The sequence below is a fragment of the Pteropus alecto genome, unplaced genomic scaffold, assembly GCF_000325575.1.
Source record: "Pteropus alecto unplaced genomic scaffold, ASM32557v1 scaffold338, whole genome shotgun sequence".
In the NCBI taxonomy this organism is placed as follows: domain Eukaryota; kingdom Metazoa; phylum Chordata; class Mammalia; order Chiroptera; family Pteropodidae; genus Pteropus; species Pteropus alecto.
The window spans coordinates 1,752,994-1,771,018 of record NW_006441995.1 but is presented as its reverse complement, the minus strand read 5'-3'; the positions used below and the strand labels follow the sequence as shown (position 1 = coordinate 1,771,018).

Below are 18,025 nucleotides of genomic sequence, written 5' to 3'. Positions count from 1 at the left end.
TTTTTTTGGTTTTCTGCCTCGTTTTCTGTTGTGAATTACATCCTCTTGTAGTAGCTCTAGAGAATGGGTGCATGGCGCATTGCTCCTACCTTCGAAGACTGGACAGGCAGGCTGCCATTAGCACCAGCCTGGGTAGTTGACCCGTTTTGCCTGTCGGCACTTGCATTGGCACTCTGCGGCTGCGTCAAGACAGCGATCCTGATTTTGAAAATTAGCTCCTAAAATTCTATAAAAATGTGCTCTCCTTTAAGAATAAGGCATTGGGGGGTGGGGTTAAAGCAAATTCTCACTGTTTCTATCAGAGAAGAGCAGAACTGGTTTTACGTGTCCTTTTTAGAAGGCTCTGTGCATGAATTTTCTGGCTGCAAAGAAGTCCATTCGGAAGTTTTCCGTGGCACAGAAGCTGAATCTATCGCAAGTGTAATACTGTATTGCCTAAATGACTTGTGCAAATTTTTCTATGTAAATGTTGTGACAAAAGAAAGTCTTCTTTATTGTCCTACCTGTTTTCAGTTAAGCAGGCTCTGGTGACACTGCCTTTGATCCTTCTGACCCTGAGCACCCCCTCAGGGGTGTCTCTCATTGGTGGCTGGTGCTGGCATTGGCCTAGTGTGTCTGCTTGCTTGTTGCCTGCCAACACGGATGGAATAGTGCAACTTAACTCTGGGAAGTTTCTCATATGGACGCTGAGTAAGGCTGGCCTCTGCTGCAGTGCTTGAGGCAGCAGCCTGGAGGGATTAAGTGATTTCCCCCAGTCACACCGCTAATTAGGATGACAGTCCCACAGCACCTGGCCCAGAGCACGCTCTCCTCTGCCTCTACCCCCCTCTTCCCACTTCGTGGGACACACTTCTCTTTTCTAGAACAACTGTAAACTTGTAGTGAGGGACTGTCTCATTTCAAGATAGTGTTCAGCCAGTCAGTAAATACGGTTTCTGATTATTTTTATCTCCTTTATTCAGTTATTCTTGCACACGCTCTGCAATTCCGTAACATTAGCAACTGGCATTTTAAATGTTTATGAAAACGTTTTCATTCTAATAAGTAAGCTCGATGGTACTGGAATTGACTAGAAAGTTGTCTATCCAGAAAATAATTGAACCCTTTTAAAATGTGTGCTCGTGCCTTGTGCATGTTTTGGTTACACTTATTTAAGCTGTTTGGGATTCATTTTCTTGGTTTTTGATGACACTCAGCAAGAGCCAAGAGGAGAGCTTGCCATTTCCTTTCTCTAAGGAGAATGTTTTTCGAAATCTCTCATTAGGCTCTGGTTATTTAGATGTTGGATTTCCTTTCCTTTATCAAGTTCCTGTTTCTCATATCTCTTATCACATTTTCTATTTCTGTCTTTTTTTCTGAAAGATTTCTCAATGTTCTTTTTTCTGTCTTTAAAAATTTTTTAATGTCAGGCAATGTATTTAACTTCCAAGAGCTATTTTTATTTCTGATTATTCCTTCTTCCTTGCATCCTTTTCTTATTTTTATGACTGCCGTGTTTGCTTTGAGAATATTATTTAGAAGTGGTTGTCTGTTGTTTTTATCTTTCTAGTTTTCCTGTTTTCCACAGTATTCTTTTTCTTCTGGGAGTAATTATTATTTTCCTTTTGGTTATCCAGTTTATGCTGAATTTCTCTTTGATGTTCTAGGCCTTGCTTGTATGTTTTGTGATTCTTGGTTGTCTGTTCCAGTATAAAAATGAGGCAATATTAGGTCTGACAGGGAGATTTCAGTACACTGGAAGGGCTTGTCGGCCAACAGGCTTTGAGCAGCAAGAGTGGTTGTGAACATCTTCGCCCTGAGGGTCCTCCAGTGCTTTCCTCTTTGGCACCTGTGTCTTTGTTAGCTGCTCTGGTTTCCTCGACTATTCTTTTACGTTCTGGAGGTAGAATTCTTCTCTGTGGAATGGAGACTAGGGGCATATCAAAGTTGACGTCTGTAAACAAATTTTCAAACCCTTTTGTTTCTCCCTGTAAGTTACTGCCTCGTCCTTCATGCACCCAGAGAGGATTTAAATGGCACCACCCTCCATTCGTTGTTTTTCCGCCAAATCTAGTAGCCATCCTTGCTGTTTATCAGGTCTCCCTTCCTCACACAACATACAAAGTACTTTCAGCACTTAACCATGTGCTTGTCACTGTTTCAGTTGCTTTACGTATATTTACTCATTTAATCGTCACAACAAACTTATAAGGAAAATACAGTTATGCCCACCCTACAGATGAGGAAACCGAGGCACAGGGAGGTGAAGATCGGGCAACAGGTGACAAAGCTGGGATTCAGACCCCGTCTGTGTGTTTGACCACCGTGCTGTCCCGCTCGTAGTGCATCAGTATGACCCGCCAGCCCTGAAACAGCCTGAATCTGACCACCTCGCGCCACCTCCACGCTTAGATCTTGAGTGCTCAGCACAGGTAATCTCAGGTGGACTGTGGTTTCACTGCTTCTGCTCCCTTCTGCCAGGGTCTCCACCATGAAGCAGTTAGAGAAGTCTTCCCAAAATGCAAATCAGATCATGGATCTTCCTTGATTAAAACACTCCGGTGGTTTCTCATCTCAGCCTCGTTAAACTCCGTATCCTTCCGATGGCCATGAGGCCCTCCGTGTCCCTCCACTCTGTCCTCATATGAGGGTCATTGTGCTTGCTCCTGTTGCTTTTCTCCCGATCTTATCATGGCAATCTTCTCATCGGTCAGATTTCAGGTCAAGTAGCAAACTTCGCTAACACACTCTCATGCATATTGACCTGTTTTGGTTTTTGAAGCGCATATCGGGATCTTAAATTTCTTATTTGTTTATGTGTGTATCTCTCTCAGTCTTACGCTCCTTGAGAGCAGGAACTTCTGTCTAGTTCATGTTGCGCCTCCAGTGCCTGGATGAGGACCTGGCATTTGGCAGGCTGTCTGAGCGTTCGTTGGCATGTATCAGGAGCTCCTGGGCCGAACATCACCTGCCTCTGTCGCAGCCCCTTCTTGCCACCTACCAGATTCAGCCACTGCTTCTCCACAGGCATTCTGTTTTCAACAGCAACGTGTTGAGATTTCTCATCTACCAATGCCCCTTTCCCAGTATAGCTGTTGTAGTGTTACGCTTTAGTCATTTCTGTGTCATCAATATTTTTATCACATCTGCAAACCCTCTATATTATTATTTACCCCAGTTTTTTCTCTCTTCGTTTAAATATATGTGAAATAGAAACTTTATGTCATAGTATAAATGGAAAAGAAAATAGATGTTACTTGTCATAAATGACTACAAAAGTCAATATATACCAATTAAAATTTAAAATGTCATTCTGTGTATCACTTAAAATTGTCAAAACTTTAATGCACTGCTTTTTTATACTCTAGTAGCGTTAGGATGGAGAGTTGATAAACGTATTCAGTTATAATCTTGAACTTGAAGCCTATCGTTTGAAAATTGACTCTCTAACGAATCTCTGAAGCAACAGCTGTGTCTGATTGTCAATGTCTCCTAAAACCAGGTCAGCTTGAGCCTAGCATCTTCAAAGTCATTAGCGTACAGCTTGTTTCAGTGGCTGTCAGCGCCCATTTTCACTGTTAGTGTGCACTGCATAAGGCATGTGTTTGGAGCATTTTGAACACCATTTGAAATTCTTCTCATCTAGGACTGATTGCATTGCATGGATGTTGGACGTTTTCTTATATTTGAGACAACCGTCTTGGATGGTGGACAGTAAAAGAATGAAGACAACTTCAAATTTCCGGTGGCTCTTATCAGCATTTGTTCTTCTATATTTAATGAATCAAGTAAATAGCCAGAAAAAGGGTAAGTGCATTACAGTCATAGAGAATGAACTGATTGCAATGGGATAGTGTGTCTTCATTGAAATTTTAGGTTTTTGGTGGTTAAAATTCATTTCTTTGTCATCTTTATATGTACTTTCGGTTTCTTTTTTAAAAAGCCCTTAAAGATAGAGCTAAGTATTCTTTCTTCATTTTAAAAAGACTAAGATGTAACTTATGTACAATAAAATTCACCCTTTTAGAATAAAGTTGTGATTTTTGACAAATGTATACAGTCACATAACTCGCGGCACAGACAAGGTACAGCGCAGTTCCCTTACTCCAGAAAATGCCCCGTGCTCCTCTGCAGGCAGCGCCTCCCATCCCTCCTCCAGCCAGAACTGATCTGTTTCTGTCTCTCTAATTTTCAGAATGTCATATAAATGAAATCATATACTTTTCTCTAACAATGTTTGTTTTCATCTTATTTAAATATATTAAGAATGTTTGCGAAGATGTTACCAAGCTTATTTCCAGAAGAAAAAAAAAACACACATTATTCTCCTTCTGGCTGGGATTTAGTTTTTATATTATTTCCGTAATTAAACAGATCTTCTCTTTTCCTCAAGATCACCATTAAATATGATTACTGATGATTTCTAATGTGAGCGCTTATAATATTTTTTTTGTCTCTTATAATAATTTATTGCTATAGTGAATATCATACCAACCATATGAAAAAGTTAAAGAAAAAATATTTTCATAGGTATTTATTAGAGGGTCTGAGATAGAATACCTTTTTCACACTGTAATAGCGTTTATTTCTTCCCTCTTTTCTTTTTTCCTTTTGTCTTCCTTCTTTCTCTCTTTCTTATACTCTCTTTTTTTTTTCATATCTCTTTCAGAATGATATTTTTTCATTGTATAGTGCTTATGTAGTCCATGACGTAATGTTATTTCATAGCTATAAGTACTGTTAGGATTGTAATCTTCTGAAGTTTTTGTTACTTTTCAGTTGTTTAGGCCCACATGAAATATGTATTTTTCAGGGACTTGTGTGAGTTCATTGCTGTATAAACTTTAATGCGCTTCATAAAAATCTGCAGGGTGGTTATGGGATTTCCATGCAGGTGGCCGCCTGGTAGAAGGCAGCGAAACAGTAATGCTTGGAGCCTTTAGAAGCTGCGTTTGTGGGCATGGGAAAGACATGGTTTTTACCTAGAGTTTTTTTTTTTTTTTTTTTTTGGCAAATGGGGCTATTAGAGATTAAAATTCTCCCAAGCCCTCTCTTGTCTTGGTTCCATCACTGCATCTACATGAGCACTCCCTCTATTAATCTTAGTTGCCTGGAAATGGAATTTTTGATAAAAGCCTAACCCCTAAGTGGTTTAATGGTTGGCTCACTTTCATCAGGTTACTCTCAAGCTTTTTAAAGCCAGAGCTACAGAAAGAAATATAAAACCAGTCACCTCCTGTGACTGTAGGTTCATCTCAGCACAAAGAACATGGGCCCTCTGTGAACACATATGCTTATACTTAGGATTGAAAATGGTTTAACATGTTGACTTTTTACACTGCAGTTAAATTATTAAGTGTGCGTGCGTGCATGTGCACACGCACGTTGTTTCTCCTCCAGGGGCTCCTCATGACTTGAAGTGTGTAACTAACAATTTGCAAGTGTGGGACTGCTCTTGGAAACCCTCTGGAGCCAGCCGTGGTGCTGTTTACGAAGTTTGCATTGAAAACAGGTAATGCAAACACTTTGATTGATTTACAGCTACGACCTAAAACTAAAAGTTCTTTCTCTTTAATTTTAGAGCATTAAGATTTTGTTCTGTAAATTTTTAAATAAAATGTTTTAGTCTTAGCTCTCTATCTTCTAAAAATTCTCAATCTTACATCGGTCAACATGGAAACAGACCTTTCCCCTGGCCAAAACTTTGATTCTTTTGTTATATTAATAGCAAGTAAGTAACACACTTCTACTGTGCTCTGAGTTCTGGTCTATATTTGTCTACCTGTGTCAGGTTGAGTTTTGACTGTGCCTAACAGAAAGTGTCAGTAGGAGTGGCTTAGCAGGCATTTTATATGAGACATTTTCTCTCTTCTAAAACGTCTGGAGTGGACATTCAAGGCTGACATGGTTGTTTACGGCCATGAGAAATCCAGGTTCCTCTATATCATGCTACTCTGCCATCTTTAGCCTGAGATCTCATGGTCCAAGGTAATGCTTGAGGAGCAGCTATCACATCTGCATTCCAGAAAACAGGAAGGAAAAGGAGGATGCTTTTCTTCAAGAAGCTTTCTAAGAAGTCCTATATAACACCTCTGCTTCCATCTCACTGGCAGAACTTAGATGGCTAAACCTAGTTGCACAGAGGCTGGGCCATGCCTTCTCTTAACTGGATGGCAGTGTGCCCAGACAAACACTGACTTAATGCTACTAAGGAAAAGGGGAAAGTGGACATTAGGAAGCAAGTGGCAGGTTCTGTCGCACCACTTTACCCTCTCAGGTAGTGTTGGAGTGGGAGAGGAGCTTCAAGCCTGGAGTTGAGGCTTTTGGGCCACCTGCAAACCAGACGACACCTTTTGCTCCCCTGATCCCAGCCGGGCATGACTTATTTAGGGAAGCAGAGGAATTCCAGCACAGCTGCTCCAGGTCCCTGTTTGCTGATGAGTGGTCCTCATGTAAATGGACATAAATGTGTATTTAAGTATACTCGGATGTTTTTTTCCCATTCAGCGTACATTTATTGAACATTAGTCTAAGTGTTGGGATAATTTATCAGCTTGCATGAGTTCACTTGTGTTGCAGAAACTGCTCTCAAATCTTATTTCCTTATTTTCTGCTGTGAAAATAAAGGATTATTTCCTGCTTGTGTTTTGTGTTAGTCTTTGATCAGTTTGCATCTCTGCCCCTTGTCTCATCCTTAGGGCCCCAGGCTGAAGGGCCCTCACCCCGCAGCACGTCAGGAGGTGGGGTGGCGGGGAAGGAGGGAGCGCAGCCTGCTGGCTTTCAGAGCTTCCTGAAGCGATAGGTGTGACTTTCACTACAATTTCTCTGCAAATAAAGTCACATCACCATGCCTTCCTTGCTTCAGAGGAGCGGAGAAGTGCAGGCCTACTGTGAGTTCAGAAGCGGAGAACCTGAAAATGTGGTAAAGAGCACTGATGAACCACAGGCCCCCCCGGGGAAGTTTGTTCTGGCCCCCCAGGAGTTCACAGTGAACAAATCTTAACACTGGGGATCTGATGCCGATAGAAATCGTTCGTGAAGGGCCAGGGAGCTTTAGCTAGGGAGGGTGGCAGTGCAGAGGCTTCTCGGAGAAGATGTGGTTGTGGAGTAGGACTACTCATTTTTCTCAGAAGAAAAATGACTGAATTACATTCCAGGCTGAAGGAATAGTGGGTCTGACGGCATGGACATATGAAATAGCACAATGTAGAGAATTCAGCCTCGCTATCTGAATGGAGAGGAGGTGAGCTGACCCTTTCACATTCTCGGTCCTAAGTGAACAACGTGAAGAAGCCTGTGCTGGGTGCTGGGGTGTGGGCAGGGATGCAGGAGCCACCAAAAGTTCCTTTGCTTGAATTAAAATTTTATGGTAAGTTAGAAATGTATGTGAATAACAGAAAAAAGAATATAAATGTGTTTGATAAAGATACAAAGGGCCGTGAAACCACAGAGGAAAAAACCACTTTTGTCTGAGAGGTAATGGGTGGGGAACTGGAAGCATTTTGAAAGGAGAACTAGTTTTGTTTAGTGAACCATGAGCCAAGACAGAGGAGCAGACAAGTTGAGGGTATGTGTTTAGGGGTGACAAGTAGCCAGTATTCTTCGTGAATTTTAGTGTACATCTGGTCTAGAAGTATGGGGCTTTTAGGGAGGTGGGGTGTGTGCAGCCGAGGTAAGGCTGCAGAGGGAAGTTAGGTGAGAGTTTGAAGAGCATGCTAACTAAGACCCTGTTTCTTGAAAGAGTCATTTATGCTTAATTTCTAGTACAATCTGATTATTTTTCCTACATCTACATTGATGCACTTACCATTAACCTCTCTTTTTCAGTCTTAAGATGCAGTATAACCTATCATGTTTTTGAATGCAAAAGCACGTAAAATATTTTCCAGTGCATTTTGTGTGAATCAGGTTTTAATGAAACTCGTACTGTTAATTTTATCTGTTGATTAAAATTTAATTTTTTTATATTGCAGGTCCCCTTGTTATCGATTGGGTAAAACAAATACTAAAATCTCAACTCTTTCGCCTGGTGATCATGAAATAACAATAAGCCCTCTACATGGTTTTGGAAGTTCTATAAGTAAATTCATACTAAATGAAAAAAACGTTTGTAAGTATTTGAAAAGAAAATTGATTTGAAAATAACTCAGAACAATGCCTTGTTAGTATTGTGGATTTTATCATTGGAGCGATTTGACCATTCTTTTGAATTTCAGCTGTTACACTAATTCTTTCATTTACCCAGCAAGCATCCTATGGATTGTAGAGCATTGCCACAATCAATAAAGAAGCACACTGTCCTCTAGTCAATTGAAACAGGTGTCACAGAGTTCAAGACCCTTCCCACAATTGGATAATTTTCTCTTTGTCCCTTTGCCTCTTGATTCCTACACACTTTTCAGAATTTTCAAGTGCTCCTTGCTCTAGGAAGTCGTCTTTGACCATCCCCTCCCAGAGAAGGCACCATTCCTTTCTTAACTTTCCCCTTAGGCAGTCTTTTCCTTTGTGACATTTCTCAAAATTGCATTACTTATTATGTAATTAGGTGCTTACTGTGTATCTCCTTCACAAGAAAATAGGTTCCCTGAGAGCAGGGACTTTGTCTTCTACACCTGGCACCTAGCCTAGTGCCTTGCCCATAGCAGGCCATCTTTTACAAATCTGTTGATTGAGTGCCTTAATAGGCCACAAGCTGAGTGGCAGCATGAAATAAACCCAAGCTGATGGAGATGGAAATTTTGCTACACAATGAGACCTTAAATACCTCAGTAGTTTTGATTGTTTGAGTGGTAGAGTAAGCAGGTTTGTTGGCTCCTGACAACTGTTATGGAATGGTATCATAATGATATTATAATGAGTTTTATGAGGATGACTTCCTTTGAAGCAAGGGAAAGAAAATATCATTAACTTGGAGATCTGTCCAATTTCACAGACAGGATGCATGTTTGGAATGGTCTGGATCTGAGATAGCACAGATTTGAAAGAATAACAAAGCATGCTCTCCAGGAACTCAGAATCTGCCCCATTTTCTGGCGGAAGCATCGCCTGGGTAAAGTGCTTCTTAGGGCCATCTTTCAAAGTAAAGAGAGAAGAGCCATGTTTGTCGTTTTCTTTCTGGTTGTATGTGAGAGCCACATGAGCTCGTATTGTACGAATCATCCATGATCCCAGTACCCACAGAGAAATGCTGTTAACACCTAGGTATATTTTCTATTCATGTAAATATAAGTAAAAGGTTCATATTGCTATATCACCTGCTTAACAGAAGACATAGATCGATTTTCCAGTTGTAATCTAAATATGAGCTGCATAGTATTCTATTGAATGGAATTTCCAGTATTACTTTAGTGATTATTAACATTAAGATTTTTATTTCCAGTTTTTCAGTATTATAACCAATGCTTTAATGAACATCTTTCACATATATATGTTTCTGATTTCGTGTGATGATTTTCTTAGGCTAAATTCTTAGAATTGGGAATGCTCCATTAGAGGCATGACTTTTTATGACTTTTGATATCCATTGCAAGTTGTTCTCTGAAAAATTTGAATCTCTTTACATTACCACAAACATCATATAAGAGAGTGCCTGTTATTCCACATCCTCGCCAGCACTGCGTATTGTTCACTTCAATTGCCATTTCAGTCTGAACCCAAAATTATAGCACTGTTGTTTTTCATTTCCGTGGTTACTTTTGTAAGAGAATTATCAGTCATTTTTATTCTTTTCTGAACTATTTGTAGCCTTCATAAATTTTCTCATGTTGAAATTTATCTTTTTCCTCATCAATTCACAAGAGCTCTCTCTATATTATGGTTATATTTGCTACAAATATTTTTCTAAATTTAAAATTTAAACAACTGTGATATTTTTCATATCACAAGTTTCATTTTAATAGACTCTTGCTGTTTTTCTTTATGAGGTTTTGGTTTCATTTTCGTACTTAGTTTAAGTCTTTTATTCATACGGAATTATTTTGTAGTAAGGTCTGAGGAATCTAACATAATTTCACTCCAGATTTTTAAAAAATTTCTTGGGATCCTGTCAGGGAGCCTGTTTGTATTGTCTGATTTTTTAGTAAGTATTCAGAAGGTTATGTCTGGGATGTTACTTAAGGATAACAGTGTTAGAAAGAATTAGAAAGGAAAATCAAGACAGACTCCAGGTGACTTATTTAATACTTCATTGTTTTTGTATATCAGCAATTGTTGATAGTATTTTTAATAATGGCCTGATTGTGATTCATATGTCAGATTAACAGTATCCCAATACTAAGATATTACTGCAACTACTAAGAAAATACTGATGAGAAAATTGAAAAGCAAATTAGGTAATATAAGAGAGGGATGTAGATGCATCAGCAAATTTTTGAGCACCTACCATGTGCAAGAGAAACTATGAAATGATAGGTAACCATGCATTAGAGGATCTGGGTTCTTTGGCAGTTTGCTACTAAATAAAAATATGAGAAATTAAGATTTATCTACATCTTAAGATGCTTTCAAAAATATACATATAAAGCAAACAAGGTATTTAACATATATACACAAATGCAATAAGCTTCTAATCGACAAGGGCAGGTACAAAAATAAGTTTTTTTAAAGAATTTTAATGTCTAAGTTTCTTAAAATAACCTGAAAATTTGGATCTATTTGAAGCAGAATAAATACTGTGGATCCCATGAAAGCGCTGGGAAAGCTCCCGTCTTCTAAGGCAAAAGAACATGGAAGTGATGGGTAAAGACTTACTAGCTTTAAAAAATCAACAAGACTGATGAAATTTCTTTCCTAGCTGAACAATTCCTAGTTTCTAGAAAGCAAGTTAGCATTGTCTTCAAGTGTCTACTTTAGCTGGAAGGAAATGCAGATGACAGTCATGGGAGCTTAGGGGCCCTTCCCATATATATTATAAAGAAAGAAGTGAAAAAAGTGTGTGTGTGTATGTGTGTGTGTGTGTGTGTGTGTGTGTGTGTGTGTGTGTGTGTGTGTGTGTGTGTGTGTGTGTGTGTGTGTGTAATCCTTTCATTTGTAATTACTATTTTTACTGTGAAATATTGGGTATGACCTGTGTTTTGAAGAGTAGCCTACTGCTATTTAGATAACATGTAAATTAGGCGGGCTTTTCAAGGAGGGAAGCATTTTAATAGATGAATGTTGCCTTATTAAAATATTCACGTTTCATAATTTTTAAGTTACTAGATCTTGATATCTTGAAACATTTGAAAGAACCATGTTTCGGAAGCCTCTGCTCTGTGTGGCCACACTGGCACCTTGGAGATTCCCTCTCCTGGCACTAAATCAGCAACTTTCTCCTTGTTTACTCCTTCTCTTTAAAAAGCAGCATCCTACTTCTGCTATGACGCATCCTCCACGGTCCTTATATAGCTGTGTACCTGTTGACTTTGCTGTATGCACGTTCTGTTTCCCGTACAGCCCTGAACATCTTACATAAATCCAGTGGAGAGCACTGTGGCCAGCAGATTTTAGTTAATTTTATTAAGGACTTATTTTTAAGTTCCAAGATGAATTTATATGGGCTCGGTCTGCTATTTGTTTTGTTTAGCACATTCAGCTACTGTACACCTGCAAACTCCTATAGGTCGTGCAAGCCAGGACTTTCTTTGATAGGTCCTTGAGCTTTATGGGGGAAGTGCTAGGATGTCAGGCCAGATAATGTGTCTGTGGATTTTTTTTGACTTACCTTCACCTTACTGCCATTTGAGGAGGGAACATGCAAGAAAGGGTCCTAAGTTTCTCTGCCCTTCACACCAGAAAGCCTACGTATTGTAGAACGGAACAGGCTCATACCTTGTGTGTTTTCTACTGATCAAAACATTTTAATAACTTACTCATCCCCTCTAGGTAAGGAGACTTGGAGATTTTAAAGGATACCTTACTTTTTCTGCTACTTTATTTTAGTTCATGTTTCTCCTTGAGGGATTGTCATATCCTTGAGCACGGTTTTTTCCCTTACCTTTTGTCATGGAGCTTCAGAGCCCACTGCCCTCCCAGATTTCTTTCTCAAATATTCACGGTCCCTTTACCAGCATCAGTAGTCTTTTCTGTCTTCCTCTTTGAACTCTTTTATTTGGTCTACAGGAAAACCCATTTCTTTTGGTCTCAGTGGTCCTGGGTTTTCTGTGGCTTCCTTCTGCTTCTGTGTCATTCCCTCTCATGATTCTTGTGAAGGTCTCTGGCTCCCTGAAGGTGTAACTATCCATAGCACCCAAACAAGCTTTGGCTGTTTAGTGAGGCTTTTTCCAGTGGTCTCCTACTTGATTACCTTATCTCTTTTGCATCCCCTGTACACCACTGCTAGTATAGCCTTCCTGAAAGACTTCAAGATCCTGCTAAATACTTCTTAGATCCGCACAGTTAACTTGTTGGCTTTGTCCCTCAATGCCTTGGTCATTACTATGGTCTTGCTGCTATTTACTGATACCTAGAACCAGGAATAGCCTATAGCATCCTCATGTGGGTGACTTCCCCCAGCATGGGGGGAGGGGGCGGGGCGGGGAGGGCTGCAGAGAAAACAGAAAGAAAGCTTTACCAAAGCAAACTTTCCATATTCCACCATTGTCTTAGGCTGGACCTACAGCCACACAAAGGAAGTTCTTTTACTTCTCTCTGATGCTGCCTACTTATAGGTCCCAGACCAGATGACACTAGAGTGCAGTGGGAACCCAGTTTCCATTTGTATTAGAAAAGATACGGACTTGAAACTGCAAGCTGATAAATAATTTTCTCAAATTTGGCTGATGAATCATTTGGAGTTGCTTATACAAGTGAATACATATATTCTCCTTTTTCAGTGATAAGTTCAAAAGTCTACTTTTAACTCTTGATTATTTTTGATCAAGAAAGAATAGAGCTTTAAAATTAATTGACTAATGAATTATGATATGAAAAATTGTTACTTATTTTACTAAGTTTTATCTTTTGTTTCCTTTTTTAAGCCTTCATTCCAGACACACCAGAGATCTTGAATTTGTCTGCCGATTTCCCAACTTCTACGTTACATCTAAAGTGGAATGATAAGGGTTCTGTTTTTCCACATCACTCGAATGTCATTTGGGAAATTAAAATTCTACATAAAGAGAATGTGGAAGTCATAAAATTAGTAAGTCTGAATAAAACAGATTTTCTTTTCCTGTAACATTAGAGAAACTTTTTACTTTGTAAAAAGATTTTTAAAGTGACATCAGTGAACCTTTGGATTATTAAAGAAGTAGATCGGATATCCTTTCAGGCTTCGTTAAAAACTATATGCCATGACTCAAAATCTTTAATCATTAAAATAATGTGTAACCATTAGAAGAAGTTTAGGAGATTAAGGGAGGACTAATCCACAATTATGCCACTTGCACACAGTAAACATTATTTTTGTATATTGTCTAGGCATTTTATATGCATGTTTTTACATAAATGAAATAAAAGTGTACATATAATTTAGTTTCATTTTTATCTTTGTCTAATACTATAAACATAAAAATAAATGTTTTGAAATATATTTAGCCATAGTAATTGTTGAAAAATTTTGTATAAATCTGTAAGTTTGAATTTATCTTAATCTAAAATAACATTCTTGTATTTAGTAGTACATGCTTTTTTTCTTATTTTTTAAAAATCTGTTTATGAATGGTTTCCTTTAACCTATCTTAATTTGCTCTTAATCTAAGGGACAATGAGAAGAAGTAGTGAAAAGTTTTGACAGCTAGTATGTGATAATTCCCCCTTTTACTCTTCTATTCTTTTCTTTCTTAATGGTTTTGAAATATGCTTAGGTATAAATTTAAGAATTAGAAAAAAAAGAATTAGAAAACCATTTCATGATTTTACAATTTATTTGCCATAGATAAGAGTAAAGATAACAAATAGGATTATTCTGTATTTCTTAGTTACTGTCTTACTTTTCCTTTTTGACAACCTAAGTATTATATTCCTAAAATAATACTCCTATTTGCTATTTTCATATTTTTTTATTGTAAAAGCTCTCTCTATGTTAACTCTTTGCATCCTCACAACAGACCCATGAAGGAGGTACTATTAGCATCATCCCCATTTTACAGATGAAATACAGTCACAGGAAGACATTAAGTGGTGGAGCCAAAATGTGAAGCCAGGCTGTTTTGTTCCATAGCCAATGCAACTAATCACTACAGTCTATTTTACATAATAAGCAAATGTACCCTCCTTTTTTTTCACCTATCCAAGTCGAACTCACATTTCAAGACCCAGGCCAAATCCTACCCTTTATTTTAAAGCCCATTCTAATTATCTCAGCCTAAAATGCTCTTTCTTTTCTTGAATTTTAATGGCAGTTCTTGTTTGTCAATCTGATTCGCAGCTAGATTTGATCTAGCTCTGCCATTATTGTCTTAAAATTATTACCTATTGAAAATCGTTAGCCTTTTATTATGACTTAGCATTTCGTTTCTGAGTTACTACTTATTGGCTTAGGGTGACTTCTTGAAACCTTTTCCTCATTTGTAAAGTGGTGCTATTATGTCCTCTAGTTCATGGTATATTTATAAAGCTGTTAAACAACTGTTAGTTGTCAGTACTTTGTGGACTATATTTTTTTATTTTTATTTTTTATTTTATTTAGTTTCAGGTATATAGTACATTGGTTAGACATTTATTTTTAAAACTGACTTAGGGATGGTAGGATAAGAGGGATACTCTTTGAAGTGTGAGTAAAATCAAACATGAATGAATGGAAATATTGTTCTAAGGTTATATGACTCATTGCCACAAGATGCATAACAAGACAATAAAGACAAGGTAGTAGTAATTCCTTACTTTTGGGAATATGATCTTTGAAGAAAAATCTTTGTATGGGGAGATGTAGCAAGAGGTAACAAAAATAGAGATAGAACAAATTAATTTTAAAAATTGAAATAATGAGAATAAATGATCCAGGTCCAAAAAATGTGACATTTTTTATTTATAATTTTACATTATTAATATCAGTGTTTAAGTTAGAATTGCTTACAATCAGTCATTTTATGACAGCTTATAATGCTATTGTAATAGTTTAAAGATCAAGAACACTATACATTAGTGTTTTATTTATTATGTGTCGTTTTTAACTTGACAGTTTCTGCTCATGGCCTCACCTGTAGCCATGGAAGCTGTGCATGGCACAGACCAGGATGCGAATGACCCCTGGGAGTTATGCAGCACCCTCCCCTCCCCTCATTTTTCTTTCTCTGTAAACAGCCAATTTCAATGCAATTTTAGCAATTCTTTTTTAATCTTCATTTTTTCCAAATAGCACGCTAATATTGGTTTTTCTTTCTTGTTTCAATTTTGAGCAATGTTTTATTAACTTTGCACAATGGAAGATGAAAATTAGTCCCCTCTCACCTCCTAGCCCAGGCACACACACTCACATGCTTGTGTGCTTGCTTCCATGCTCCAGGTGGCTTTCTATTACTCTCTCCCTGACCTCTTCCCCCTTACTCCCTCTTTCTCTCCCTCTCTCTCTTATATTTTCTATCTTTTTCCAATATTGTTCTGCTGTAATTATTGGTAGACCATTGGTAGACCAGTAGTCATTGTTTGTATTATGGTGGTAGAAACACTGCTCACAACTGAACCAGGTAGTGTGTACTCTTTCTTGTGTATGTGTGTGTGTGTATGTGTTATAATTTCTTGTATTGTCTTGTATTTTTAGTTTTATTTAGTCTGCTTCATTAATTCAATCCTAAATTCTCTCCAGGTTGTGTAAATCTACTGTCGAATGTTCAAACATACTAGTGTTTTATCAGTTATATATTTGTGAATAAATTTCTCGGAGGGCCTTCTGATTTACTGCCCAATCCTTTTCATATAAGGGCTCACAAAGACATACACAGACACTGACAATATTTGTAAAGCATAGAGTGGGGCGAATAGCTGAGAATTCTTGTGGCAAGAAGTGTTTTCAGGAGTTCCAGTGGTCTCAGCTTCTATCAGCCAACCCTATGTTTGTAGATTAAAACCTAGATATACCCATAACCCATTCAAGACAAACTTCATTGTCTTATGGCACATTCGTCAGAAAGCTATGGTCCAAGGGGTCTCCATGATCATCCAGGAGATTCCTTTTACCTTTTGATGGATCCTCTTTTTCCTGAATTCCCTGTCTTCCTTTTATGTCTTCATTTTGGGTGAAAGCAGATGTTCTGGTAGTTATTTGCTTTTTATTATAGATATTCTCTGCTCTTTATAATACTACCTTGCAGATGTATTTTATTTTTTTTAATTTAAATTAGTTGCCAACAAAATTTTAAAAAATTTTAAAAGACTGTTGACTTCAAATATTGAAGAGATGCAGAACAATTGGAACTTTCATACATTTCTAGTGGGAATATAAAATGCTACTTGATGAATACATTGTGACATGACATTTCTTAAAATGTCCTTATACTGCATTCACTCATGATTGGTGGTTTAGCTAGGCATAGAATTCTAGATTGGGAAATTTTCTCTAGATTTTTGAAGGCATTATTCAAAAAAGAATTTTTTTTTTCTTTTTTTGATCATGGATTTATTTTCATCGGTTGTGCGGACGCTCATTTGGGGAACTTTTCAGTCTGAAAACATGTGATCAGCTTGGGAAATTTTCTTATTTTTGTGTCTTTGATTTCCTCATCTCTGTTTTCTCCTTTTTTCCCTTAGAACTTATGTTCTTTAGAAAGTATATCTTCCAGAATGGTCCTCTAATTGTCTTATCATTGTTACTTTTCAAATGCCTGTTGCTATATTTTCTGAGCAATTTTTCCTAAGCTTTATCTTACAATCCTGCTATTGAATTTCTATTAACATATATTTTTTTAATTTACAAGAAAGAGCTGATTTTTGGTCTTTGTTCTTTTTTAAAATGTATCGAATTCTTGTTTCATGAATGCAATATCTTATCTCTGAGAGTATCAGTGATTTAAAAAACTGTTTTTTTCTTTCTGTGTAGTGTGTTTCTTCAAGTTGTTTTTTTCTTTGTTTCAATCTTTGAGTTTTTTTATTAGAACTTTTCTCCACTTTCTGGTCATCTTGGTTGCGGTTCATATTTAAGTGAGTAGCTCTTAATAAGAAAAATCTAATTAGAACTTCTTTTTGTGCCTACATGAGACTTGTTGACTGAGGCTCATCATAGGTAATTAGGTTGGACTATCTAGTTATTAAAATTATTTTAGGCAAAATTTTAATATTATTTTAGCTTTTTATCTTGACCTGTTCATATGCCTCAGAAATGTTTGTTTAGAGTCCTACCTGGTCAATCCGAACTTGGCCATCTCTATTTTGGGAACTGACTAGGGGAAGAGGCAGGAGTCTTGACCCAGTCTTCAGAATACATAGGTTAGTGGTCCCCATTTTTGGTACAGTATTCCCCTTTCTCAACCCTTCTTGAGGTTCTTCAATCCAGAGGTATTCTGTTTTACTTTTCCAGAGCGTGAACCTCCATTCTTCATGCCAAGGTGAAAAAAAGTAGTCCTTCGGTAGCATAGAATGTGGGAGGGGATCTGGGTACCTAACATATCTTTGAACAACTTTCAAGATTGTTTCTGGCTTTCTCATTGGAGGCTTGACCTTCAGCTTTCTCCGGTCTTCTGAGTCAGTTACCATTGTTTTTCTGCTTTCCAGCATCCAGAATTTCACTGTTTCTGTTTCTTCTACTTTTTACCCTTGTGCATTTACATCTTTAAAAAGTTTGGTATACTCTCATTGTAGAGTGAGAGAAGGAAATGCCTTTATTTATTGTCTTTAACTGGAAATCCCAAGGTCTCTTTTAGTAAATCTTCAATATTTAATTGAAATCTTGTCTGTTTTTCACAATGGACATTAATATTTTATATTATTATAAGTTGCATGTTTAAAAATAAAATTTAAAATATAGAACACTTATGTAAAAAACATGCAGTCTAAAACAATAATTTAGTTTGTTGAGATGCTTCTCTCTTTGACTAACTCTTGGAAGTATAAACTTATTATTCTCTGTGACAAATGAAGATTATTTAAGGCAATGGTATATTTTTTTGTGAACTGTATTGAATGTTTTGAATAT

The 18,025-nt window shown here is 37.5% G+C and overlaps 1 protein-coding gene across 2 annotated transcripts in view; it reads left to right on the top strand.

The window, feature by feature from the left end:
* Positions 1 to 18,025, top strand: part of LIFR (LIF receptor alpha) — a 63,435-nt gene that overhangs the window by 15,083 nt on the left and 30,327 nt on the right. Inside the window, exons 1-5 of one of the 2 annotated variants that reach the window (XM_025052158.1) lie at positions 3,464 to 3,481; positions 3,626 to 3,786; positions 5,380 to 5,491; positions 7,953 to 8,089; positions 12,936 to 13,099. In XM_025052158.1, the coding sequence (XP_024907926.1) occupies positions 3,465 to 3,481; positions 3,626 to 3,786; positions 5,380 to 5,491; positions 7,953 to 8,089; positions 12,936 to 13,099 (591 nt within the window). In that variant the 5' untranslated portion in view covers position 3,464. Of the gene's footprint in view, positions 1 to 3,463; positions 3,482 to 3,625; positions 3,787 to 5,379; positions 5,492 to 7,952; positions 8,090 to 12,935; positions 13,100 to 18,025 lie in introns of those variants that run through there. The other variant, XM_025052159.1, reaches the window with a different exon arrangement.